This window comes from Anas platyrhynchos, chromosome 2, assembly GCF_047663525.1.
Source record: "Anas platyrhynchos isolate ZD024472 breed Pekin duck chromosome 2, IASCAAS_PekinDuck_T2T, whole genome shotgun sequence".
Classification (NCBI taxonomy): Eukaryota; Metazoa; Chordata; class Aves; order Anseriformes; family Anatidae; genus Anas; species Anas platyrhynchos.
The window spans coordinates 50,333,540-50,358,700 of NC_092588.1; the positions used below are offsets into that span (position 1 = coordinate 50,333,540).

General features: G+C 43.3%; 2 protein-coding genes across 15 annotated transcripts in view; one reads left to right on the forward strand and one right to left on the reverse strand.

Moving 5' to 3' along the window:
- Positions 1–13,561, forward strand: part of PPP4R1 (protein phosphatase 4 regulatory subunit 1) — a 59,540-nt gene extending 45,979 nt beyond the window's left edge. For all 12 annotated transcript variants that reach the window (XM_072034704.1, XM_038173844.2, XM_072034708.1 and 9 more), the window contains 8 exons: positions 1,295–1,390; positions 2,672–2,857; positions 4,171–4,332; positions 4,891–4,991; positions 6,017–6,137; positions 6,234–6,368; positions 7,364–7,505; positions 8,515–13,561. In XM_072034704.1, coding sequence (XP_071890805.1) covers positions 1,295–1,390; positions 2,672–2,857; positions 4,171–4,332; positions 4,891–4,991; positions 6,017–6,137; positions 6,234–6,368; positions 7,364–7,505; positions 8,515–8,678 — 1,107 coding nt within the window. In that variant the 3' untranslated portion in view covers positions 8,679–13,561. The remainder of the gene's footprint in view (positions 1–1,294; positions 1,391–2,671; positions 2,858–4,170; positions 4,333–4,890; positions 4,992–6,016; positions 6,138–6,233; positions 6,369–7,363; positions 7,506–8,514) is intronic.
- RALBP1 (ralA binding protein 1) overlaps positions 12,958–25,161 on the reverse strand; it is a 28,779-nt gene continuing 16,575 nt past the window's right edge. For 2 of the 3 annotated variants that reach the window (XM_027452054.3, XM_072034710.1), the window contains exons 3-10: positions 20,438–20,896; positions 18,440–18,789; positions 17,306–17,467; positions 16,926–17,057; positions 16,332–16,439; positions 15,535–15,656; positions 14,999–15,122; positions 12,958–14,727 (exon numbers count right to left, since the gene is read on the reverse strand). In XM_027452054.3, the coding sequence (XP_027307855.1) occupies positions 14,464–14,727; positions 14,999–15,122; positions 15,535–15,656; positions 16,332–16,439; positions 16,926–17,057; positions 17,306–17,467; positions 18,440–18,789; positions 20,438–20,896 (1,721 nt within the window). In that variant the 3' untranslated portion in view covers positions 12,958–14,463. Of the gene's footprint in view, positions 14,728–14,998; positions 15,123–15,534; positions 15,657–16,331; positions 16,440–16,925; positions 17,058–17,305; positions 17,468–18,439; positions 18,790–20,437; positions 20,897–21,163; positions 21,240–25,161 lie in introns of those variants that run through there. The other variant, XM_072034711.1, reaches the window with a different exon arrangement.

Below are 25,161 nucleotides of genomic sequence, written 5' to 3' on the forward strand. Positions count from 1 at the left end.
CCCCTGGGACTGGCCCCTGCTCTCCGTGTGTTGGCTTTCTGCCCTGACTGTTGGCATCTCGGAGGTGGTCGCTCACCAGGTTGAGATGCAGAAAGTTTAAGACTAAACCCTGCTATGTTCTGATGTTGTGGCTCTGCACTCTTCAATTCAGTGTGTGCAGGTAACACGGAGGAAACAGAGGGTAAATTGCACCTGCAGGAACAGAGGTGATGCTGAAAATCAGTGCTTGGATGAAAGCAGGTCATGGACGAGGAAAAGCGAGTGTCTGAAGTCAAACCAAGGAAGGCAGGTGGTATCATGGGTGCTGTTTTGAAGGTGCTTATAGTTTTTTGAAGGTGCTTATAGTCTTGTTATCAAACAGATCTGAACAGCTCGCAGAGCTGGCATGCTTTTGGAGCTTATACTGACCCGAGAGCTCACCCTGCGGTGTTTATAGATAATCTGGATCATACCGGGCACAAAGGTCTTTGCCCTGTTCTACCAGACAGCAGCCTGATCTGCATTTCAAATATTCTTCTCATACTTCTTGAAATTCACAAGCTGATGATGCAAAGCTCACTGCATTTGGAGGACTCCACTGATACAGAAAGTGACACAGCTGATCATAGCGCATCAAACCTTTGCATCATGTTCCAGTTCTGAAACAGACTTGGAGCCTTCGTCCTTATCTTCAAGGCACAGATATGCACCCAGGATGCTTGAGTGATTGCCCAAAAAACCCAATTTGCTTAAAAAAACAACTGCTGAGAGGTTTGAAGACTGGTGCCAACAGCCATTGTCCACTCGGGCACTGCTTTATAAGGTGAAGCTCATCTGTGGAGATGATTATAGAGTAATCACCTCCAGGAAAGGAGCAACAGCATCATCAGTTTCCACTCCTGTGTGTAAGAGTGGCTTTATTTTGACCTTTTCCTAGCACAAATGCAAAGCACCAAATCCAACAAAATCCACTACAGATGTTTTCTCGTTTTCCCTTCGGGGAAGAAGCGATGTGACCCACATATTATTTACATTTTCCTTAATGCAGTTTCAAAGGTAGTCCTCTCCTGTGATTTTCCTTCCTTCAGAACCAAAATGGAGCAGATTAGGAGGAGTCCTTGTTTGAAATTTAAAGCAGAAAGATTTATCTAATAAGACTTCTGATTTCAGGCTGCATCAAAATTGGATTTGATAGTAAAACATGCATTTCTTTAATCTAAGACAAAGGCCCTGAGCTGAGGGTAGCAGTGCCTGATGTTGACGGTTTTGTTTTAATCCTTAAATGAATTTTTATGTTTTTGTCTATTTTTAACAGAACATGGATTCCACACTTCACTATATCCATAATGACTCGGATTTGAGCACCAATAGTAGTTTCAGTCCTGATGAAGAAAGAAAATCCAAAGTACAGGTAAATGACTGTGATTTCTGTTTTTCCTGCGTATGTCAGAGTAGTAGGATTTTTAAATAAATGCGGAGACTTCTTTTATGCTGTCAGTCTGATGCAGTCAGTCTCATTAAGTCATTTTGTATGTAATTTCTCTAAAATATGGCAAACCTCTTAAGTAAGTAATTTAAAAATACTCAGTGTTTCCAGAGATAATGGCTTAATTTGGCAGTTGCTTCTGTTTTAATTATGTATAAGAGATGACAGTGGTTTTTTTTTGTTTGATGCAAGAACAACTATCGTAGACTTCCAGGTTCTGGTTTCGTTGGGTTTCATTTTCTGTGGGAGCCGTTCTGTAACGGAAATCAGGTTATTAAGGAAACGAGGTTTTTTGTTAAATGTTTTGAGTGGAAGCACCCTCATCCCGTGACAGCTTTTTGAAGAGAAGGTGTGAAAGCATTTCATTAAACTCAAGCTGGCTCTGTCATTTTTTTTCTGAGGGAATTTTTGTTGTTCTGGAGTTCAGTATAACATGCGACACCCCGCACACCGCGACTCTTTGAGTGGGAGCCTCAGTCACTCCGGCTGCTGCTGGGAGCTGAGCTATTCAGCAGCTGTGTGCTGGGGAAATGCTCCTGGGCAGAGTCAGTGCCTGAGATGAAGTGACAACAGCTGAAGCAAAGATGGTGGTGAAAAACAACACAGAGGCTTTCAAAAAAGTTCGTTTCAGATGCTTTAATTTCCTCGGTGGAGAGAAAGATGGGTCTTCATCAGGGTTCTCTGCCTCTGGAGAAACCTTTTCCTTCATGGTGACTATAATCTGTCTCCCAATTCCTCCCAACCACAGGATTTTAATTCGTGTTTCTCCTCTTCCCCCAAAAGACAAGCTTTTGAGAGGAACAGCAAAACAATTTTTGAAACGTTTGCTCTTCTGCTCATTTTATGGATGAGTTAAAATAGGCAATTTGTACAGCCTGTGAGACTGAATGTTTGTGGAAAGGTAAAAATGTAGTCTCTTCAACCTCCTGCTTTGCCGAAGTAGACAGTGATCCACCCACCGCTCATCTGTTATGTCGGTCTGTATATTTTCTGATAGCCTCCAGACATGTCATCATTTCTTGGGAACTTTTTTGGTGGAACGTTGTACGAAATATAAAACTTCTGCGTTCTTATTAAGAGCCTGCAGTTAAATAATTCTCTACAGTTGTGGAAAAAATGTTCTTCTGATGGCGTTCCTGGAATCTTAATCAACTTTGGAGGTTGTGTTGAAAATGATACCAACTCTCTACCCTTCTCTTGCTGTAGGATGTTGTACCTCAGGCCTTGCTGGATCAGTATTTATCAATGACCGATCCATCTCGCGCACAAACCGTTGATACTGAGATCGCCAAACACTGTGCCTACAGCCTGCCAGGCGTGGCGCTGACATTGGGCAGGCAGAACTGGCACTGCTTGAAAGATACCTATGAGACTCTGGCGTCTGACATGCAGGTAAGCTCAAGAAAATCTGGGGAAAAAAAAAAAAGCATAATGTGAAGGTTTAGGATCACTTCTCTTGTTTAGTGGGCGTTGGTTGCTTTGCTTTTTATGTGGAGCTCCCTGTTGCTAATGTTAGGTGTTCATATAATGAGCTGAAGTACAAGTGGGGGTGTGTGGTGTTCGGGCAACGAGGAAATGGGGCAGTTGGAGTGCATTTGTGGAGCTGGATCTCTGTTGGCAATGTGAGGAAAGGTCTTTGATCTCTTCTGCTTGCTTGAGATCTCACCACGGCAGTGCTTGTGATTCTCCTCGGTCTGAGAATCCGGGCTGTGGGGCTGTGTGTGAGCAGCCATGTGCCCGTGCAGGCATGTCTGGAGCTTGGTGAGTCAGCCTCACGCCAGGATCTGGTGGCCTTTTGATGCTGTATCCAGTTAGTCATAAGGGGATAGCATCACTATCACAATGCAGCATCGCTGGTTTAAAAACAAAGGCTGGAAATAGCAGCATTTTCCTTGTCAGGTGGTGAGGAGGTGGCTTTGTGCATTTTACTGTTTCGCAGTTGTTTCCCAGTCCTCTGTTCCTTCCTTTTTTGGAGATTGTCTCTTTCTTTGAGGCATTCTCAGACTACTTCACCTCTTTTGAACTTGCTGCTTGCGATGTCAGAGCAGCAATTCTCAGTGATATGTAGTGAGTAATTTTATACGTGGCTATTGCTCATATTTTCCTAACTGTTCCGCAGCCTTTAAAAGCAACCAGCTAATAAATTTAAAACACACATAAAAATAAATTACCCTGCTTTCAAAACTGTTCAGTTTCATCGCCACTCTCATCTGGGTTAAGACTGAATCACCAAATCCAGGTAAAGGGATAGTACCCATAATAATTGGAAGGTGCTAAAGAAGAGATGTTACTTAATGGCACAACTAGATGCTTTTAAAAATTATAACATGGAGCTTTCACTCAACAAATGGAGTGAAAATGCACTTACCAGTCCTTGGACTACTGGGCGCTCTCTGTGGGTGAATCTTTACCTATTAGGGAAGCTAAAAGGTGCCAGCTGAAGTAGTGTGGGATATATTTTTTGTTCTGTTTTATAAGTTAAACAAGTAAAAGAATGGTAGCGTGGGACTGATTTAAGCGAAAAGATTTGAGGCGAAGAATTCTGAGATATTCAGGTGCAGGAAATGAGACTATCGTTTGTCTTGGATTTGTAAATACTCTCTCTTAAGTCCAGCAAAGATGCTGACTGTCAGTTTGAAATTGGAACATATCAGATGATCCAGAGATGAAAATTATTTATCAATTTATTCATTTCTTTATTTCAGTGGAAAGTTCGGCGGACACTAGCATTTTCCATCCACGAACTTGCCGTCATCCTTGGAGACCAGCTTACAGCTGGAGATTTAGTTCCTGTGTTCAATGGCTTTTTAAAAGACCTAGATGAAGTTAGGATAGGTGTGCTTAAACACTTGCATGACTTTCTGAAGGTACGTCTGTGTTCATCTTTGGTCCAATGAAATAATTTTTGTGTGTGCCTGCTGTTTAACATAACACCAGTGTAACTCTTGATGGGAACCCAGTCAGGTATCTGTTGAATGCTGGGGTGTATTTAACATCCGCATCACAAATCTTCTGCATTCTTTTCTGTTTATTCAATGCACAGGTGCTAGGGGACTCAGTTAAATTTCTTTTTGCTACCTCTAAGCTCTCTGCAGCAACTTAATTCTCAAACTTTTCTGTAACTGCCTCATTTTTGGAACTGAAATACACGAATCATAAAAACCTTTAAAAATCACTACTTTACCACTTACCCTTCTGGGTTCCTAGAGTACAAGTAGAGACGAGATCAGATTTTGCTTTCATAATGCCCCATGCGATTTTACTGACTAAAGCATGATAGAGCTCAGCCCAGAAAAGCAACACTATTGCTAAAGATTAATTATTTTGAATCAAAACAAGTGTTTCATTAATTGTATTTTAAAGCTCTTGTGCCTGGTTGTTCATAAGCTGCATTTCTCCACATAAACTTATGTTTACTGTTACAGCTCCTTCATCTCGACAAAAGACGAGAGTATCTTTATCAGCTCCAGGAATTCCTAGTGACTGATAACAGCAGGAACTGGCGTTTCCGTGCAGAGCTGGCTGAGTACGTGGTTTTCTGGCTGCTTGTTTTTATTCTTGTGGGTGTTTACAAATTTTACAGTGATGAAACTAATGGAAAAATGATGCTTTAAGACATTTGTTTTTACTTCGTGTAAGCTGATTTTGGCTTTTTCGTGGAACTGGTAGGTGGAATGGCATCTCTGGTGGGAGGCATCTCTGAAGGGTGAGGTTGCTTCGGAAAGCTGACAGATTTTTAAGAACAGCGTCCTGCAAATGAAAGGATGGTCCATCTGGGTGCTCAGAAGCAAAGAGATTTATCAGGAGCCCAGCTTGGCTAAGAAGGGAACGCATAACTCAGCTTGAAAGCAAATAGAGATTATCCGGGAGGTGAAGGCAGCAACAGGGTGCAAAGGAGGCATTTAGAAACGTTGCCCAGGCATGTGGCATTATATTAGGAAAGCCACAGCTCAGCTAGAGCTGAGGCTTGCAAGGGCTGTCAGGGGCAACGAGAGTTTCTACAGCTATGTCAGCAATGAAAGAGTAAAGGAAAGGAAAATAGAGCTGTGGCTGAAGAATGTGGGTAGTTTAGTGATGGGAGATGCAGAGAAGGCTGAGGTACTGTGTTCTGCACCTCAGTCTTTACTCATAAGGTTTTCCAAGCCTCTGCTTAGATTAGAGTAGAATTCAGTGGTGGTTGATGATCCATCCATGTCTACAGGGGCTGCAACTGAGTGTGCTGACGGAGCTGGCCCATGTCACAGCAGGGCTGTTTGCCATCATCGTGGAAAGATGGTGGAGTTTAGGGCAGCTCACCAGGAACTCCTTGAGGTTCTGTCCAGCCTGAAGTTTCTTAGGATCCCACAGTTTGCTTGATGAAACAAGGAGTGTGTTTACAGCGTTTATTACAGTAGCGTTCTTGAGTAGGAATGATGAAATGAGCACACTTTAATGACTCATCACAGGGTCTTTTGAATTCAATCTTGAACATATAAATGACTCTTTTTGCAGTTAAAGATAAAGTTTTCATTATTCTAATATTCCCTGCCTGGTGGTTCTTCCGTCCTGCAGGCAGCTGATCTTGCTTCTAGACCTGTACAGCGCCAGAGACATCTATGACTACTTGCGACCTATCGCGTTCAGCCTCTGTGCAGATAAAGTGTCTTCTGTCCGCTGGATTTCGTACAAGCTGGTAAAGTAACCTGAGGAAATTCGGGATTTCAGACTTCTGAGAGCTGGTGGTCAGAAATAAACGTTTTTTTCCTTCCTTCCTTCCCATTTCTTCTAGGTTAGTGAAATGGTAAAAAAGCTGTACATGGCTTCAACATCAACCTTTGTGGTAGACCTCATGAACGAGCTTGTTGAAAAGTTCTGTAGATGCCGCAAATGGTCTGGTCGGCAGACTTTTGTCTTCATCTGCCAGGTGAAACGTCTTTGCTTTTTTTTATTGGAGGAGGGATTATTTTTAATGCATTAATAATAATACAATTATTATTTTGATGGGAAGAATTATGGGGAGATGAGCACCTGGAACTCTTTAAGCTGTCTGTTGACAATTTTTTCATGAATGTTTGAGAACTTGTTGCCAAGGAAATGGATTTGATGGCTGCATCCTCAAGCATTGCCCCATAGATGAGCAAGCGTGCATCTTCAGCTTAGCTATCGGCCTCGGGTTGTCAGATCTGATATTGGATGTAAAACCAAGTCATTAAAATAATCCCTGAGTTGGGAAGCTGCTTTGTTACTCAGCGTGAAGTGAGATTTTATAATATGCTTCAGCAGCTGGACACCCTTTTGCATTATCATTCAGAAATCAAGTTCTCGGAGCTGCTTGTACCTCTGTAGCCAGCTAGTGTAGGTTGGTCAAAACCAAAGTATTCTCTGCAAAATAAGCAGAAAGAAATGGTGAAATGTAGAGGCTGTAGCAAAAGTGCTGTCCGTGAGCCATCATGACAGTTGCTTAAATAGGGCAGCGCTTTGAAGCGTTTAGAGAAATGTGAGCGTTGAGCTTATTTAGAGAAGCATGTTGGGTTACAGTGGATGTTTATTGAGACAAACTGTTCTTGCCTTAATATGACACCTAGTTACAACGAAGACAAAATTTGTGTTAAAAGATAAGGCAGGAAGCCTTTGACTTTTTTTCTCCTGCTTTCAAATGTTAGTGATTGAAAATGAGTTACTAGACTTCATACAAAATAAAATGAGCCTCTAACTAAGCCTGAATTTCCTCAGCCCTAATGTGCTGCATCATTTATGACTTGGTGCTATTAAGTACTGTACCACATTTTAAAACCTAGTGAATACTCCATACTGTATTCATGCTAGGAAAGTAATAAGATCTGTCAGTTCTGGTTATGTGTTGGGATTTTATCTTCACGGTGCTGAAATCTAATGAAATTGCCTCTGTCTCCTTGCCAGACTATCAGTGAAGATGACTGCCTGCCCATGGACCAGTTTGCTGTGCATCTGTTGCCACACTTGCTACACTTGGCATCTGACAGGGTTCCAAATGTTCGAGTCCTGCTTGCAAAAACATTAAAGCAAACGCTTTTAGAGAAAGGTTAGTGGTCAGAAACAGTTGCAGTGGGCTGACTCTTATCTTTTTGTCGCTTCCCTTCCCTATGCTCAGCTGGGAAAGAAGCAGCAGCGTGAGATGTGGGTCAGACGAGCTTTTACAGCCTGTTTGGTGTGGGGTGCTGCCTTGGCTGAGATAAAACCATAAACCTTGTTGTGTTATCAGAGCCACTGTTCCATAAATCTGGAAAGTAAAGAGTTCATGCTCATATGCCAGCCTTTTCTTTTTTCTTCTTGCACTATTTTCCCTGAATGAGCTAAGTTATAGGGGGCGATCAGGGTACAGCGAGTATGTGTGAACTGTGAAGCGTATAATAAGGATAAAGAAGAAAAATCCTTCCATAGAAACCTGGCATCTGTTCTTTCACTGGGGTAGAAGAGATGGCTGCTGTTTGCTTTAAATTTTATGGTAGCAGTGAGAAGAAAGTTTCCCTGGAGTGCCTTCATTTGCAAGCTTTGCTTAGGAGAGGCTCCTCAATGCATAGCAGATGCCAGAGGAGTCAGCAGTGCTCAGATTCCAAAGCACTGCAATGGAAAATAGCATTAGAAATATTGTGCCATTTTGTAGAGCAGCTATATTTACACTTGAAATGCTTTGTTTCTGGTGACTTTCTTCCTCGAAACATACACCAGCTCGAGAACTGCCATTGCTAGCACGGAAAACTTTAGGAAATATGGCAATGGTATGAATTAAAATGCAAAATGTTTAAAATACTGGACAATGCAAAGGATGCATACTCCGAACTGGGCTGTTGCTAGCTGTCATGTGTGTGCTGGAGGCTCTGAGTAATCATATGTAGACAGCTACTGTGGATCGGCTGATGTGCAGTGATTTGTTATCCTCTGTTAACCGTGCCAAGGCTGTCACCATTCTTGCTGTTATCGTGTAGTTTTGGTGGTTGTCCTCATTATTTTTGTGTTCCCCTCCTGGATCCTACAACTCCGTTCTGTATCTGTCTCTTCCTCCTATAAGTCTTGTGCGTTTTCTCTTCTAGAGTATTTTCTAAACTCTGCCAACTCGCATCAAGAGGCCGTGGAGCAAACAATTATGGCGCTTCAGATGGACGACGACAGTGATGTCAAGTATTTCGCAAGCATACACCCTGCCAGTACCAAAATCGCAGATGATGCTATGAGCACTGCTTCATCAACGTATTAAAAACTTCCTGAATGTTGCTATAATTAAAAAAAAAAAATTGAAACAAACTATCCTCATGCTTCTAAAATGGTTGATATAGGACAACCTCTTTGGAAGGAGAGTTTTCTTGCCAGACTTAACAGGTGGATGCTATCTAAACCTGATACCAGGGATTTTAAGTCAAGAAAAAGTAAACATAATTATGTCAGCTTGACTGTAGAAAAACACTGCTCAGAGGATTATTTTTGCCACCGAAGCCTTAAATCTTCTGTCTTCCTGAACAAATGAAACTTGAATTGGCAGATCATTTTCATTGTAGAAAGGATGGGATTTCCAGACACCTGCATTGTTTCTCCTGAGGAGTTAACTTAGCAAGTATTTTCTATAGCAACTGATAGCTGAAATGGCTGGAAAGGCAAATTTATGCCAGGATGTAAGACCTCCAGTATTAGCGCTCAGAGTTTTTATCGTTCAAGGACTTGATCTGTGTGCAGCTGGGCACACCCTTAAGTGGGAATAGCTTTGATGTGTGTAAATGGGGAAAGTAGAAATTTGGATTTCTCTTAAGGGCTCAGTGCTAACACTAAACTAGAATTTGATTTTAATCCTTAAATGCAGCATATTGCTGTACCCATTAGCAGAAAACTTTGCTGAGTACCTGTGTCCTAATTATTTTCATGCTGGTCATGACCTAAAGGAAATTTATTAGCACATATACTTTAAGTCAGGTATTTTTAACTTGATCATGATCAGCTCTGAGGTGCAACGTTTTTCTTCATTTACTGTACATATCTGTGAGCCTCCTTGGAGTGCTGCAGTCTTTAATCATGTTGTTTAAAGCTGTTGTGATACAAGTTGTTCTCTACTTGTCCAAATAAAATTTATTAATAAGATTGAAAGCAATCTTGTGACCTTTTTAAGACATTAAAAGAATAAGTTTGAAATTCGTGTCTTTTTTTTTTTTCTCTTCTGGTTCTCTATGCTTTGATGACTGTGGTGGGGAAAAGGGATTGCGTTAGGATTGTGAAGGGATCTGTATTCAGAGATGGCGTGGATGCACTTCGGTGTGTCACTGAGGTTTTGCTAGGTTCTCTTTCCAGAGTCCCTGTTTCTCTTGGGAACCTGCCCCTCCAGTGTGCAATGGCAGCTCTGGGTTGCTGAAGCGAATCCAAACATCCACCTCAGCCCTGACTGATGGGAAGCCGTAAGCCCCAGCTGCCCTTAACCTGTGTTCAGTCCTGTGGCTGCTTTTCTTTCCCCTCGTTTAAAATCACTGATGCAGTGCCTGCTTGTGTCTTCCAGGGGCAACGTGCCTGTGTCGGCTTCCCTCCAGCCTGTGGAACCTGAAGTGCGAGAAGCTTTGTTTTCCTGAGGAGGTAGAAATGGCTCCGGCAGCTGGCCTGTGATGTGTGTTAGCAGAACGCTTCCATTTATTAGTTGGGTGACTGATAACCCTGTGTTAAAAATGCAACCCTGCATCCTGTTCGAAAGCTTCTGTAGCACAGGTAACTATTCTGGTCAGATGTGCTTCTCCTCAGGTCCTCCTGTACTTGGTCAGAAATGGTGCAGATCACTGGACCGTGCGTTGCGCCGAGTGGCAGCGGGTTGTCAGAAAGCTGTGACCTTCAGGCAGGAGGAGTCCCGAGCTCTCCCTGCTGCCATACAGAGAGCAACTGGGAATAAGAAACTACTCCTCTCCCAGGCCACATGATTCCCATTACAGAAATATGCACTGAAGTCCCATCAACTTCCCCGTTTTGTTCGGGGGACATAAATCCCTCCCTGTTTTTCCTCAGTGTAAAGGCAATTGAGTTGGTGCTGGGTCGTGGGTATATTTTGAAGTGAATGGGATCAGCTGGTCAGAGCAGAGCATCCTTCACGTAATCCTGTACTTGTGAGCAGAGCCTAGCATTCATGGGAGGAGTTTTTTGGTGCTTCAGGTGAAATCCTAGTGTTTGGAGTTAGGAAGTTTGGAAGTGAAGGGGAAGGGAGGACTTGCCTTATTCTCCGAGCTGCCCCAGAGCATTCAATCTGCAGCTGGGGGGCTGGGGTCTCTTCACTTAACTCCAACAGGGAGTTTTTTCAGGCAAGCAATGCTAGAAATGTCAGATGTCCCTGAGGGTGTGGCTTGGGGAAATGGAGATCTCACTTTGGAGTGGTGAAAAAGGAGCTGCCTTTTTTTCTGTGTGGGGCAGCGTCTGGGAAGGCTGCCAAAGATGCTGTGACACTCCCTCTTGTGCGTGCTTCTTCTCGTGAAAGCCTGGAGCTGCGTGTCTGTGCATTCGTTCCTTTGCTGCTCGGTGTGTCTGAGCAGACACTGGGGGAGCTCCCACGTTGTCATCTGCTGGTCCAGGGTTGCCCAAAGCAGTGTCGCAGTTCTGCCCATGCCAAGTCAGTCTTTAACTGGAAAACAATGAGAATTGTTCGTCAAAGTCTTGGCTCACTCGTCTTGGAGTATTTTTGCTGGGAAATATATATTTTTTTTCCCCTATGTCCCGGTTGCAGCAGTGTCTGCGTTTCTCCCACGCGCTGTGTTTCACAGTGGGGACCCTGTCCTCTGTTGTGCCCTCCCCAGAGACCCGTAAGGATTTGGAGGGCCTTTCGTCACTGCACTTTCTTGCAGACTTCACGCCAATAAAACCGGTAAATGCGTGGAACCATCTAGAGGGAAGTTTGCTTTTAACCTAGTCACGACTGTTGTTTGAAAAATCATCTTTTTTTTTTTCCTATTTTGAATGTCCCCAGTGGCTTTTGCACAAATTCCTGGCCCCCTGGGTATGATCCTGCTTTCATGAGGACTGCAGAGCAGCTGGTTTGGTTTCAGCCCCGCTGAAATAAATGTTTGTGTGGGTTCAGCAGCCTCGGTGAAAGACCAGGGAACCCTCCTGGACAGGCGTAGGTCTGGTTTAATTTAATCGAGCTCCCTTGGTTGTTTGTTACCTGTGTGTTGTTGCTGGCCCCTTCCGTCTGCAGTCCTCAGAGGTTGGGCGCAGGGGTGGCTGATCCCAAAGGGGCAGGGCCGGTGGGAAGAGGGAAGTCCAGGCTGTGGCTCGGGATGGATGTTTTGGTCAGGGCTCTTCCTGCCAGCAAGGCTTCCTTTTGTTCTCTTGGCCTTTGCTAGGGAAAACTTGGTTTAATGCTCATGTTCTCCAGACTAATTTCAGCCCGGGAACCTTGCTCTTGTTAGGATGAGGAGTCTGAGACTGGAAGGTGGCTAAAAACTGAGGCTGTTCTCCACATGTTTTCTCACATGGGTTCTCTCTGACACTGATGGCAAAGGCTTTTCTTCCTGCCTATGCTGGCATTCAGGCAACACACAAAATGCATTTAAAGTGATTAACCTCTTGTTTGGATGCAGAGTTGGGCTAGCCTACCCATAGACCACCGTAAATATGTAAGACTATGACAGGACAGCTCATTTAGCATGTGTGATGTCAACTCCTCCCTTCCCTTTCCTCTCCTGGTTCTGATTAAACTCCGTTGAGAAGTAGCAAAGATAAGTGAACAGATTTGGAAACATCTTACAGCTCTGCCATCATAACCAGCCTGCTTTGAGTGCTGTGACCTCTTTCTGCCGAGATGGAGCCATGTGGCTGCACGTGAGGGACTTCAAAAGGCTGCAGGTCCTTCTGAATCCCAGTTGTTAAAAGTGGAAGTACCGAGTGTGTTTTTAAATGTTTTACCAAGAGCAGAAGAGATGCAGTGTTTGAATGTCAAGAGAAACTCCAGTTGTCTTCCATCATTGCAGGTTTCTCTCCTCTCCCAAGTCCAGCAGTGCTGGGGGAGGTGCTGTTCAGAGCACGGCAGCCTGGGTCTCTTGATAAGAAGGCACCTTGGAGGGGTAAGGCAGCCTCAAAAACAGCACCTGAGCACCCTCAGCTCCTCACCTGCTGTTCATTAGACAAGTACTTGGAGATAATGTGAAAGAAAATTTTCAAGAAACATTTCAGCAGTTTGGAAACTAAACTGCTCACAGCTGCTGTGGGCCAGCAGAAGCAGCAATTCCACCTGAGTCAGATCTGACTGGTGAAGGCAGCAGGAACAAGCACAGCTGGTCCTGTGCTGGAAGTAATGACATGAGTAAAATAGAATGCATCTCTAATAATCCTTAATTTGATCAAATTGAACTTGATTTTCAGCTTAATTGTGGAAATTGTCTATGAAATTTGATTGTGGACAACGTTCTCTTAGAGGAGCACCAAATTCATTTTTGTATCAGGTGCAGGGAGCTATCCAGGAAGGGTGACTTGTTTGCTTTAGAAAAATGTATTACATGTTATGAAGCAGATAAACTAGAAACTTCTTTCAAATGGCTGTTGAATTTATTTGCTTGATAAATACAATCCTAACAAAATAAAAGTTAACCAATATTAAGAGATTTTTCTGAAGAACATTAGAAAAATCCATGACAATTCAATAGGAATTAGTGTGAAATAAACAAACAAAAAAAAAGTTTAAATATTGCCAGCAAATATAAAATGTATGTAACGAAGGCAAGGGAGAATGCTTTAGTTTACATTTGTCATCTGACCACATTTTTCTGTGTTTATAAACTTTTTTCCCCAAATTTTAAAAAAATACTATGCCGTTTTCTCTAACATATCAAAGCATTATTTGTACAAAATCAAATCATGGCCAATGATTCACAACAGTGCAATAGATACAGAATATAACCACATCCAACAGGTGCCGAAAATAAATACCCAGATTTAAAAAATACGACAGGCTCTCTGCACGCTGTGGAGCTTGCTGTCTATCCTCGCCGTGACGGACGCGTCTCATGAGCATCTGCAACACTGAATGGCCCTGAAGCACCGCCTGACCGGAGGCTTTAGGGGCATGGAGGCATTGAAACAGCCAAACCAAAAGCAAGTCCCAGGGTGGTGGGGGTTAAACAACAAAAAGAGGCTCTCACTGAACCCTCGCTGCCTCCAGCAAGCACAAGAGAGTTGCGTTAGTGCAGCTGGAAGTAGGTATTGCTTGGTTGGGCAGGTTTCCCCATTACTGCCTAAAGCATCCGTCAGTGGCTCACTCCGAGGGACCGGGACACGAAATGGGTTAAAAGAAAGCTGTTGGCTAAAGGGCAGCAGCAGGAACACGGCCTATCCTACACAGGTACGATGAGGGCTGGTTTATAAATGAGCAAATGGGGTAACTACGCTGCTAAAAGAGGTAAGCGGCTCTCGCTGAACGGTTCATCATACAGAGACATAAATAACACCTGTAAAGTTTTACATTTATTCAGTACATCTTAAAACAAAAGAGAAATTTAAGGGCATGTTAGGTAAACATGATACCCCCCAGTCTCCCAACTTTTCAGCCAACCCAGAATAAATTTAAAGCTCCCGTGTATATAATCTGCATCAGAAAGGTATCAAAGGCACAAGCAAGAAGTGACTAGGTTAATAAGCAGAAATGATGGTGAATGAGAATGAGCAGATTCACAAGGCAAATAATAAGTGTGGGTGGGTTTTTGTTCATTTACTGAAAATGAGATCTTCAGTTCTGCTCTGATGAATGTAAATAATGGTTTTGGTTTAAAATAAAACTGTTACTGAATTATTTTAAATCACCTGAAGGAAACCAGTCTTGAAATAATCTGATACTAACTGGAAAACTCTTCTGGCCTTTCTCAACTCACCTGAGTCTGATGAGTAGAAGCCACAAGTGCTGGAGACAAAAGTCTCCAGGGCTTAAAAGAAGTTTCTTTACATAATGTACACAGCCAGCAATAATTGTGCAGTTTGACTCAAGTTACAGTAATTTGCACAGTTCAGTTGATTTTAAGAACCTCCAAGGAGCCCGATCAAATGGGAGTTTCTTTCCTGTCTTTACTGGGTGATGGCTTGACTTGCTGCTCCTTGCTTGCTTTTGGCTGCTCTTTGGCTGCTTTTGTCTCCAGGACACTGTCTCTGGGCTGCTGAGAAACACCCCCACGTTTTTCCGCCTCTTCTTCTTCCTGCACCTGCTGCTCTGATTTCGCTCGCTGCAGCAGCCGCAGCTGCACACGCAGTTCGATGATGGCCTCTCGCTCCTCATGAATTGCTTGGTTCAGGTGATTGTTCTTTATCTTTTTGGGAAGGAAAACAAACATCAGTGCTCCTTAAACACAACTGCTGCAGCCTGGGGAGGCCAGTAAGCGTTGCACAATGAAGCTTTGCTGCTAACCCAGACAGCAGCGTGGCCTCGCACGCAGCAGCGAGTTAAAAACAGAGCATGTGGGTTTCATGCCTAGGCATGACCGACACAACATAATCTGTTAGCACACGTGCAGGCACCTCTGTGTAGCAAGTCACCACTGAGGAGGAGAACACCCGTCAATACTAGGCTTCGAGTCTTACCTCCAACTCCTCGTTCTGCCGCTGCAGATCTTCCAGGATGACCTGCAGCTCCTCCTCATCTTCGCTCTCACTCTCGCTCTCAGAAGAATATTCCTCTGTTTCGCTTCGGCCGTGCTGCTGGCGACTGAAAGAGCAAGGACACACCCAGATTGAAACGCTTCCTCAAGTTTGCCAGAATGGTAGCAAATTAAAAAGGTTAATTTATGGCTAGCAAATAATCTAAAATGGTTTTAAAAACAAAATCAGAATTTGGTTTAAAATCCTAATTTAACAAATCAGTGATTTCCTGTGGAGGTGGTTTTCTTGGTGCAAACGCCTCGTTCTCTTTGTATTGTCACTGCGTTGTTATATTAACAGGAAAGATCCGGAAAGGTGCAAAGATGGGAGGTTTCAATAAAAGGAAGAGGCTTTCAAATGCGCTGGTGTGCACAGGGTGATCTTTTCAGTGTGGCTCAAAGTATTGTTTCAGGAGAGCACACATGCACGTCAGCGTGCGTGCCTGGCTGTGGATCTGACCCGAGCAGTCTGCCTTTTACCTTTGTATTTCTGCTATTTCTGCGCGGAGGCGATCGATTTCTTCCTTCTCCGAGGCAATTTGTCTCCGCAGAAACTGCTCCATGGCCAGCAGTTCTTCTTGCTCCGTTAAGATCTCGTTCTCCTGCAATGATCAGTTAGTTCACTCAGAGCCTTGCCTTTGTGTTCTGTGGGAGCACGGGCAGGGGCTGCTCCGCTGCTGTGCCCTGGGAAGCGCTGAGATAGGCAGTTCTCTAACCACCTCCAGGAGAGGTGCTTAGCGCGCCTGCTTTGAACTGAGTCACCTAGACCACAAGCCAAATCCAAGTTCCAAACCATCACTGCCTGCTCTGATTCCTCAAGGTGATCGCTGCACTGAATAGTTGTGGCGACGATGCACCAAGTCCTGGCATGTTTGGCTGTTTCCTTAAATCACAGGGGAAAGCTCTGGATAACTAGAAAAACTAAATTCTAACATGGCTTTGAAGATGGATATAAAGAGGAAAGTGCAGAAGAGAGAAGATCAAAGCAACTGCAGGCAGAGGCAGGCAAAAAAGCCAGAAGAGTTGCCTTATTTCCTTTGATCAGCAGTAAAATCATTAACAGTACTACAGCTGGTTAGATTTGGAGTGCTTTCTAAACACGTAACCAACACAGCCTGCTTTTGTTGTTGCAGCATCTCCTTTCTGCCCTTAACAACAGAGCCCAGTTCCAGGCTCACTCTGGCAGGTAGCATTCTTCCCCTACTTTATTTAGACTTAATACCTGAAAGACACAGAACAAGAAGATACTAGCAGACAAATCCGTGCTTGCCATCTACCTGTGCAAGTAGAATATTTATAACTTCTTCATTCTCATTCATTTCTTCTTTGGAGACGTCCTCCTTCGAAAGGCTAGCGATTTCTTGTGCAATCTTTGTTTCACACTCCTGCCAAAGAAAAAGTACAGTTTTCAAACCACAGCTGGAGGATCACGATACTGCTCCTCAGCCTTTTAAGAACTAAGATGAAAAAGCCTGCATCAAAAAGACTGAAAGGTGGTTTGATCTGACTGGGTTGCCCTTGCACATTATCAAAATTTAGGGAATGCTCAGATAGTTTGTTCTGAGTCATACGAATTGTAAGAGTTTCAAGTAAGTAAACTCGTATGAACAGCAGGAAATAATAGCGAAACACCTCGGTGGCACCCACACTTTGTAAATCCACATTACAGCCCCCAGCATCCTGACCTGTACCGGAACCATCTCACAGTTACAGTATTTTCAACTGTAATGCTGAATGATGCGACCCAATAAACAGGGGTAAACAGTGAAAAACTTATAGCCATGGAACTTGGGAAGAATGGATGTTGTTAAAAATACCCTGACATAATTTTCATCTGTGATTTACATTTGGCCAATAAATAGGTTACCCACCTGCCTCTTAGCTTCTCTCAGTTTCCTCTTAAGAGCTGTTAAAATTCTTTGCACCTCCCAGAGTCTCTCTTCTTTGGATAAGTCTTTTATCCCTGCTTGCAAGTCTCGGTGTAAACAGTTCAGTAGGAACTCCTAGAAATATTGTCAAAGCAATTACGTGTCTGTAAGTATATCACAGCAGGGCAGAATGGGAAAAAAAATAGTTTTGGCTTCATGACAAAAGGCTTGGAGTTCTGCTTTTCAAAGCATTACATGTGGTAACCCGCACAGGACAACTGTGATATAACCACAAAGTGCATTATTATATGCTTATAAGAATTTATCTTTGTCCTGGACTTGCCACATTCAGTAGAAACAAGAACACTGAAGTAATCACCAACCTGGCGTCTGATTTCTTCTTTGATGCTTTCTTGTGTTTCTGGCAGTGCTGGCATGGTTGCCATATTTGACCAACGGAGAGGTTTTGTCACCTGTTTTAGGGTCACATTCCCGAAGAACTCTTGGACATGTGTAAAAAATACATAGAGGACACGGTTGCTGATCTGCAAAGAAAGAACAGGGCGGTTAAGAACACTGCTTAGGGTGATTTCTGCATATCACCTGTATCTGTGAAGCACAACATCTTTCTCCAGAAATGCAACAGCCTTTAGTATCCGTTTCTGTAGTCTTAGTTTGCACAAAAAGATTAAAAGCTGGGTGAAAAATTCTACCTTAGATGGCCCAGTACTGGCCTCAAGGAATCACTAGGCTGTCTCTTAGCTGTGCAGCCGAGGTGTTTTCATGCTAAGCTTGGCATTTTCACGTCTCACCCTGCCACAATTATTTCCATCACTTATATTCATATAGAATTTAAGTGATACAGAAATTAATTAATTTTTTCTTCTTGACCACATAATGAGAGTTAGTGATAGCAAGAGGTAAGAGGGGAACACCAACCATACTGTGCTATGGCTGGCCACTTTCTCTCCCCTCCCAAAACCTCAGAGTATTTTCTACAACTTCCCCTCTCCGATGATTTAAAATAGTAGATAAAAAAGTAGTTGAAAGGAGCTGGTACTGTATTCCTTGCTTTAACATGAGACAGAAGCACATACGGATTCTGATACTACATCATCCAATAAAATGTAAAAGTTTATCCTGAAAGAAGAACTAGAATTGTCGCTACCTGTATTTTAATTGCTAAAATCTACTTCACAAGAAAGCGTGATTGGGCCTGCACCATTTTACATTAATTGTTGCTGCTTTTGTTACCTAGAAAATGACTGGCCCAGCAAAACAGCAGAGAATAACACCCAGCCCTTTTGCTGCTGAGCCGCCACCTTGACTCTTAATAAAAAAGCAAAGCTTTTCCGAAGTGTGGTTTTTCTTCTAGAAGCCCCACACCCCGTGCCACGTTCCCATCGTGGACAGGACTGATTCTGAGCTGCGTTTAATTCTCTGCAAGAGAATTCCTACAGAGAAAGCTTTTTTTGGGCTGAAGTTCTGCCCTAACGCTTGCTGTGTGCTGCACGTACCTGGACAGTAGGGCTGAGCACTATGGAAATGTTCTGGATGTTCATCTTTGTTTCCAGCTCCTTTGCAATGACGTGGTCCATATGCACAACCAGCCACGAGATGAGGAGGTGGTTACACTCCGGCAGCTCTTTCAGCAGCCTCTGGCACTCCTGAACCTTCTCAGCTTCTGTGCTCTTGCCACAAGCATCCTCAAAGCGGGGCATTAGCTCTTTGGTAAGCAAGTTTTCAGGCAGTTCTCGTAGGTATTGTTTCAGCAAGCTGGCTACAGTATTGGGCTCATATTCTTCCAGGTTGGGAGATTCTTCTCGATCGTAGGCTGCTTTTAGCTCGTCGACTTTTGATTTTATTCCTTAAAATATTTAGATCAAGAATTAAGAGAAATCTTCAACTGTACATGTGCAATAGTTAGAAAGGTTTTTTTTTTTTTTTTTTTTGAGATGCACCTCTCCTTACAATTAGGTTAATCGAGGAATACCTCTAAAAGTTATCTACACATGGCACAGTTAAAATCATGACTTAAAATTACCTGATCGCTGCATCTGAAAGCACTGAGCTCTCCTGTGAGGCTAACCCAGAGCATTTCTGATGTTCTGACTCAGAACTGAGGTCAGCAGATGCCCTTGCATCAAGGGACATGAAATAAGCAAGGAAGGGTAGGGGAATGTAAAAGCAATCATTTATCTGACTTCTTCCAGGCTGCTCACTTCTACAGCCCTAAGCCAATTCGCAAATACGGCCTTATCAACTCCAACACCATGCAACGGGTTCTACCTATGGGTGTTTTTATAGCTCAGTGATACTCACATCTTCCAAAAGTCAGACAAGTTTCGTTCTGAAAGCTCAAATGCTCACCTGACTTTCACTGACTTAACGCATTGCCATGGCTTGGCTCAGATCAGGAAACAAAGCTAGGTGCAGCTAGCCCATGGCTAATGCCAGGTGAATTGTGCTCTATTTCACGCCCAAATAAGTTGTCACAGCTGCTAAAAGCCACTGCAATCGTCTTTCTGAGCTCTCTAAACAATCTTACCCACACCAGAGGGTGCTATTGCACTGGAGAACACATAGGAAGCGCAAATGTCAAAAACGCCTTACAGCAAACAAACCTTCTGTGAAAATTCCCAACACATCATGCCTTGAAAAAAAAAAACACACAGACAGGCTGTTCCAACAGGCAATACCAAGAAACAGCTTAAACTGCCGTGGCATTTATGCACCCCTACCAAATACCACGCAAGTCAGCAGCATACAGGCAGCTTAATGAAGCCTTGAAAAATTGTTTGATTGCTGCTTTGCAGTGCTGGATCATAACTTGCTTCCAAAGCTTCTCCTCGAGTTCCTTTTCTCACTAAACTTTCCCCTAAACGTTCACACGGAAGTACTTACGTGAGATTGAGGGCACGAGGAGTTCACAAAGGGCCTGTTTTGTTTAACGTGGCTAAAACCGACTGCGATTTATGTAAGCTGCTGTTACACAACTGCCGTGGTTAATTACCCTGGCTGTGGCTAAGGCTAAATGCCGAAACTCGCGTTTTCTGCCTATTAGTGGCTCTGCTTGAACAAAAGGAGTTTTTATGAAAAAAAAAACCAAAAAACAAACAACGGAAAAAGCAACAGTGGGAAGCTTAAGTAATGAAAAGGCTACTTCTCTTCTTTGCCCTTCCCATCAATTAGCAGAGTAATTCTTAATGCAGAAGTAAAAAATAAAAATTATGTACAAGCTTGCCAATCCAGGGAGCTTTATTCATAATTACCAACCTCTCAGGAAAGGCCCAAAGCTGCGTATTTTTACGGCCATTAGCAGTACCCTCGTGTTAGCAACTTCTCTGCTATTGCAGCCCGAGGGGGTGTGCTGAGCCGGAGCTACCTGATTATCTTTGAGATAGCTGAAATCTGTATCAAGACACTATAAACAGTGTCTCGAGGTGCTGGAAGTGGTAAAACAACGCAAAACGTGCAAGACCTTAACCACCTGCACGGCCGCGCGCCCGCAGTACCTGACACTCGGTAGATGCCTTCGCACTTCATGCCGTACTTCTCGACGTAGTCTATACATTCACGGAACACGGCCGGCAGGCGGATGCCATCGTACATCATGGTCCTGTCCACTGCGTCAGACAAAGGAATGCCAAACACAGGCCTGTGACTGGGCACATCCACTTGAGGTATCTCTGGCTCCTGAATTGGCTTCTTCTTTTTCTTCTTCTCTTTCCACTGTTTTACGACGTCCGCTGCGGTTAAGTCTTTTGACTTCTTCTCTTTATGCTTGTCTTCCTTATGCTTGTCTTCCTTGTGTTTTTCATCTTTGGGTTTCTCTTTTATTTTAAAATCCTTTTCCTTCTTTTTGGAAAAGCTGGGCTTCTTGAAGACGTGTATTCCCTTGGACCGCTTCAACTTGGAAGGGCTTTCAGCCTCGTCACCGGAGCTGTCCTCCTGAAAGGCAGCGTAACCTTCGGCTGGTAGGAAAGGGGGGCAAGAGGAAAAGCAAGAGGACAGCTGTGAGTTTGTTCACTTTCTAGACATAAAAATAGGAGAGAAAAGGTAATATATAAGAAGGAGAGAGCAGTTGTGTGTTAAAGCAGTGCCTGCCTGACTCTTCAAGAAGGTTTTCTACAGCTGTTACACAATTAAGTGGACAGAGACTAAATGAAGGTCACACAGTTGCATCAAAGAAGCCTCAGGGCTCCTGAACAATCCAAACAATTAATGCTTCGTGTACTTACTCATAATGGCAATGTCCATCCTAAGGGCTAGCTTCCCATCTAATTGTCAAGGAAATGCAAAATAAAAACAACTGTCTGGCAACTTCTCTACGGTCCTGTAAGCAACAGTATAAGAGTCGCTGTTAAGGATCGGCCACCACACACACGGAAGGCTAACAACAGACTTCAGACCAAACTACACGTCAGCCCCAACCCCGCTCCAAAGCGTTACGCATTTGCAGATGAGCACAAAGCTCATGAAATTTCAGCCTCGAAAAAAAAAAAAAAAGTCAAAAAAAAAAAAAAAGGAAAAAGTCCAAGCAAACTTACTTTTCCACAGGGAGGATAAAACAACTGCAGTACCACTAGCACAATACCTGCCGGTGAAGCCGTGCGTTTGCCTTAACAAGCGTGGGGGAGAGCTTCAAACGAGTCCTTGGGCAGAAGGCACTGTCTCAGCAGCAAAACACCAAGCGTCATTTAAAGCACGGGCACTGGGGCTTTTACTAATTCCGCCTCTGCAGCTGGCCCTGCCTAGCCTCCAGGCAAGAAGGAGGAAATCTTTAAAGGTAGATTACGACAACAAAAAACCAACCAACCCACCCCAACAACAAGCACGACCTAAACCAACGTACAAACCAGAGCCACTTCCAATCAACGACTTGTGATTTTACATACACAGAGCCTCGTGTGGGGAAGGCAAGCCTGAAACCTGTTCAAGGAAGAGACATTTTACCTGTCTCTAACACGGAACTACCATCAAAGAATTACAGCTGTTTGACCAGCTTTCCCATCCTGGGCTCTTCCCTAGGCCTACCGAACACACACGCTTCCAGGGAAGAAATTTCCTGTCCAAGTGAATTTTTAATATAAAAAATATAAAAATGCAAATGTTAACTGGAGAACGACCAGCAACCAGGCCTCATCTTCCTACTTGACTGGCTGTATCATCGCTGACTCTTTTTGTAAACTAAAAACTGGAATGGGAAAGGAGTAAGGACTCCAGTCCCACTGTGATAAGGAGAGAACTGCTGAGAACATCACCGCTAGGTTTTGTGAGATTGAGATGGGGCTGGCACTGAGAGTAAGACAAGGTTCACAGATGGCATTCCCCAGCAGAAAGCTAAACCTTCACCAGACAGAGCCCCAGACTTCCCAGTGGCTCCCCCTGCAGATCACTGTGACCACTACTGGCACATTCTCAGCACCAGCAGAGGGAATCACGCTCAGAGGCTGATTTCAGCAGCAGGCAAAGCGCCCCTGTCGCCTCTTTCCGCGCCTGGTGTCGCAACACAGGCTTTATAGGGCTCTGCCAGATCTTTGGTAATGTAACACCAGCAATGGCCCGTTCCTGAAACTGGTATTTCTTGACTTTGCGAGAAGACAAGAAGCAGCAAGTCACAGACATAACCAGTCTACCCCAATCTGTCCCAGCAACGTAAGTTTGGAAATACGTACTGAGTACAGATTCACCGGGAATCTCTCACCCATACCATCAGGGGGCTTCTACATCTTTCAGAGCAGGCCGACTCCGCTTAGAAATAACCACAGCTCTGGTAATAAAATCACTCTAGCTGCTTCATCAGAGATACATTTTCTTCTGTATAAATGTAGGTTGTTTACCAAAAGCACTTGATAAATAAGAACAATTACCTATCACTAGTGAATGATTTCTGCTCACTGTTTCCTCAAGGCTCTCGGCGCTAACAGCCTGCGTCTCCCACCACCCTGTAATATGTGCCAGAGATGTTTTCCTGCACTTACAGGGGATAAGTATCAATTTAATAAATACTCCACTGCCACAAATGTAACGGCTGGACTACCTGCAGCTCTGTGCTCCAGCATCATTAGAACTTCCCCAGATGTGTTAGTGAGTGCTTATACTGTGCATGATGTTGCAAGTATAGCTTTTGGCTTACTGAAAATAATGAAAATCTCTTCAAAATACATTAAAAGACTCAGTGTTACTCTGGTAGAATCTGATTTACAGAACTAAAAGCTTTGTCATGCAGTAAGGCCACTGTTCCTATGAGTCTGCAAACTCGGGAGTACTCGTTTCCTGAACCCTCCCAGCGAAGCTACAAATTCATGCTGTAGCACTTACTGTTAACACAAAGGGCTCTACAAAATGTAGAACTGCAACACTGCAAACCTACTGTAAGACAGATTTTGTGCATCAGGTTTCTGACGAGTTTCACATCATTTGTACTTCTCTATCTTATTTTGGTTCCCTGGGGATCTGCATGCCTCTGCAGTTAGCTCACTAGAAGAAAACACGGACTGTTTTTACACACAGAAGATCAGTGGGTGAAACGTGACTATAAAGGCCAACAAGCAATGTTAGTATCGGTTATTTATTCCGTTTGTCAGAGGCTTTGCCACCAACTTGTACAGCCTTTCTAAATAAAATGATAAGAAGGACACACAAGCATAATGACTTTCAATTATATGGTGTTGCTTTTAATTCACATTCAGCTCAGCAATAAAATCCGATCACTCCCAAACAAGTTCTGCACTCATGTTGCTTCGCTTCCCCTTGCAAGCAGAGCAAACAAAGTTTGCTCTCATGTGCATCACAGGCAGCAAATTCCAGTGATGTCTTATTCTCTAGACCTGGGAACTGCCTTCAGAGCTGCTCAACACATGAAATCAATAAAAATAATGTTTTCTTTCCAATGGCAGCCGCTCGGTTATTGTGCAAGATGACAATGGCCTCCTCACAATTTCTAACAGCCCTCTCTCTGAAGAGCTGGTCTCCACTGCTAGGACTCATTTCCATCAGCATTTTGCACAGAACGGAAGGATCGTAAGCACAGAGACAACTCATCATTTCAGGGCTTTATCTGGAACAGCTGGGAATACCATGAGCGCTTTTGTGTGGCTGCCAGACAGCCACACTGCTGATACATTCCTGAGCAGAAATCAGTTAGGAGAAAAATCCCACAGGATGATGACAGGCTCCTGTCTTCTAGCTGTTGGTGCCCATCATAAAGAGCTGCAGATTCCTAGGACCCCACACAAGATAGAAACTCAGGAGAAGATAAAGGTTAGCACACAGGTGGGGACCAAGCAGTGTTCAGAGCAGGTCCCCAAGTCAGTAGCAGAAGTATTTACGTTCTCATCTACATCCCCCAAAACATGGGAAACCTTCCCCAGGACATTAGGAATTCAGACTTCAAAAAGACTGCCTGAAAAATTCAGAAGATATCGTTATCCCTTCACAAGACAGTTTAGTTTACAATTCAACCAATTCTCTATTCTCTAAAGAAACATTTAAAGAAAATGGTTACAAATAAAAAAAAAATCCTAGCTCCATATTGAACCCATTTAGCCCAGTGGTAAGATATCACAGAATCACAGAATTTCTAGGTTGGAAGAGACCTCAAGATCATCGAGTCCAACCTCTGACCTAACACTAACTGTCCCCAAGATATAGCTCTTTCTTCATAAGTATTTCTTACAATCTTTTGTAAGGAATTGCATCTTTTATGCATTTTACTTTTTTTTTTTTTATCAACACGTGATTACTGAAAGGAGGTTAAACATTTACTTTGTAACATCGGTTCTTCTGGTCACTGTCTCATAAAAGCCATTCCTGCTTCAATAAAAATCTGTTTTTGCTCTCATGCTGCACAAGTTCTTCCATGATGCACAAGGGTTGTTTTGAGTCAGGAAACAGATTCAAATTAAAACTATCCCCATAAAAAGAAAATACATTTTAACCCCTTAAGTCACCTAAAATAACTCTACAGCTGACCTCCACTCTGGCTACCACAGAGGAGTGGGGAATAGAAACCGTAGGCACATAAAAACCAATACGCCATTTTTTTTTTTTTTTTAACCATTTCCAAAATATCTTTAGCATTTTTTCTTAGAGTAATTGCTGTGTATTATTAGGTTATTGCCACTAACGTTAAAAATAGCAAATCACTATATTATCCATATAGAATAAGTGATCCCTTGCAAGCATACCATTTTTTTTTTTCAATACATAACACTACCGAAGTAAGGAGTACCTT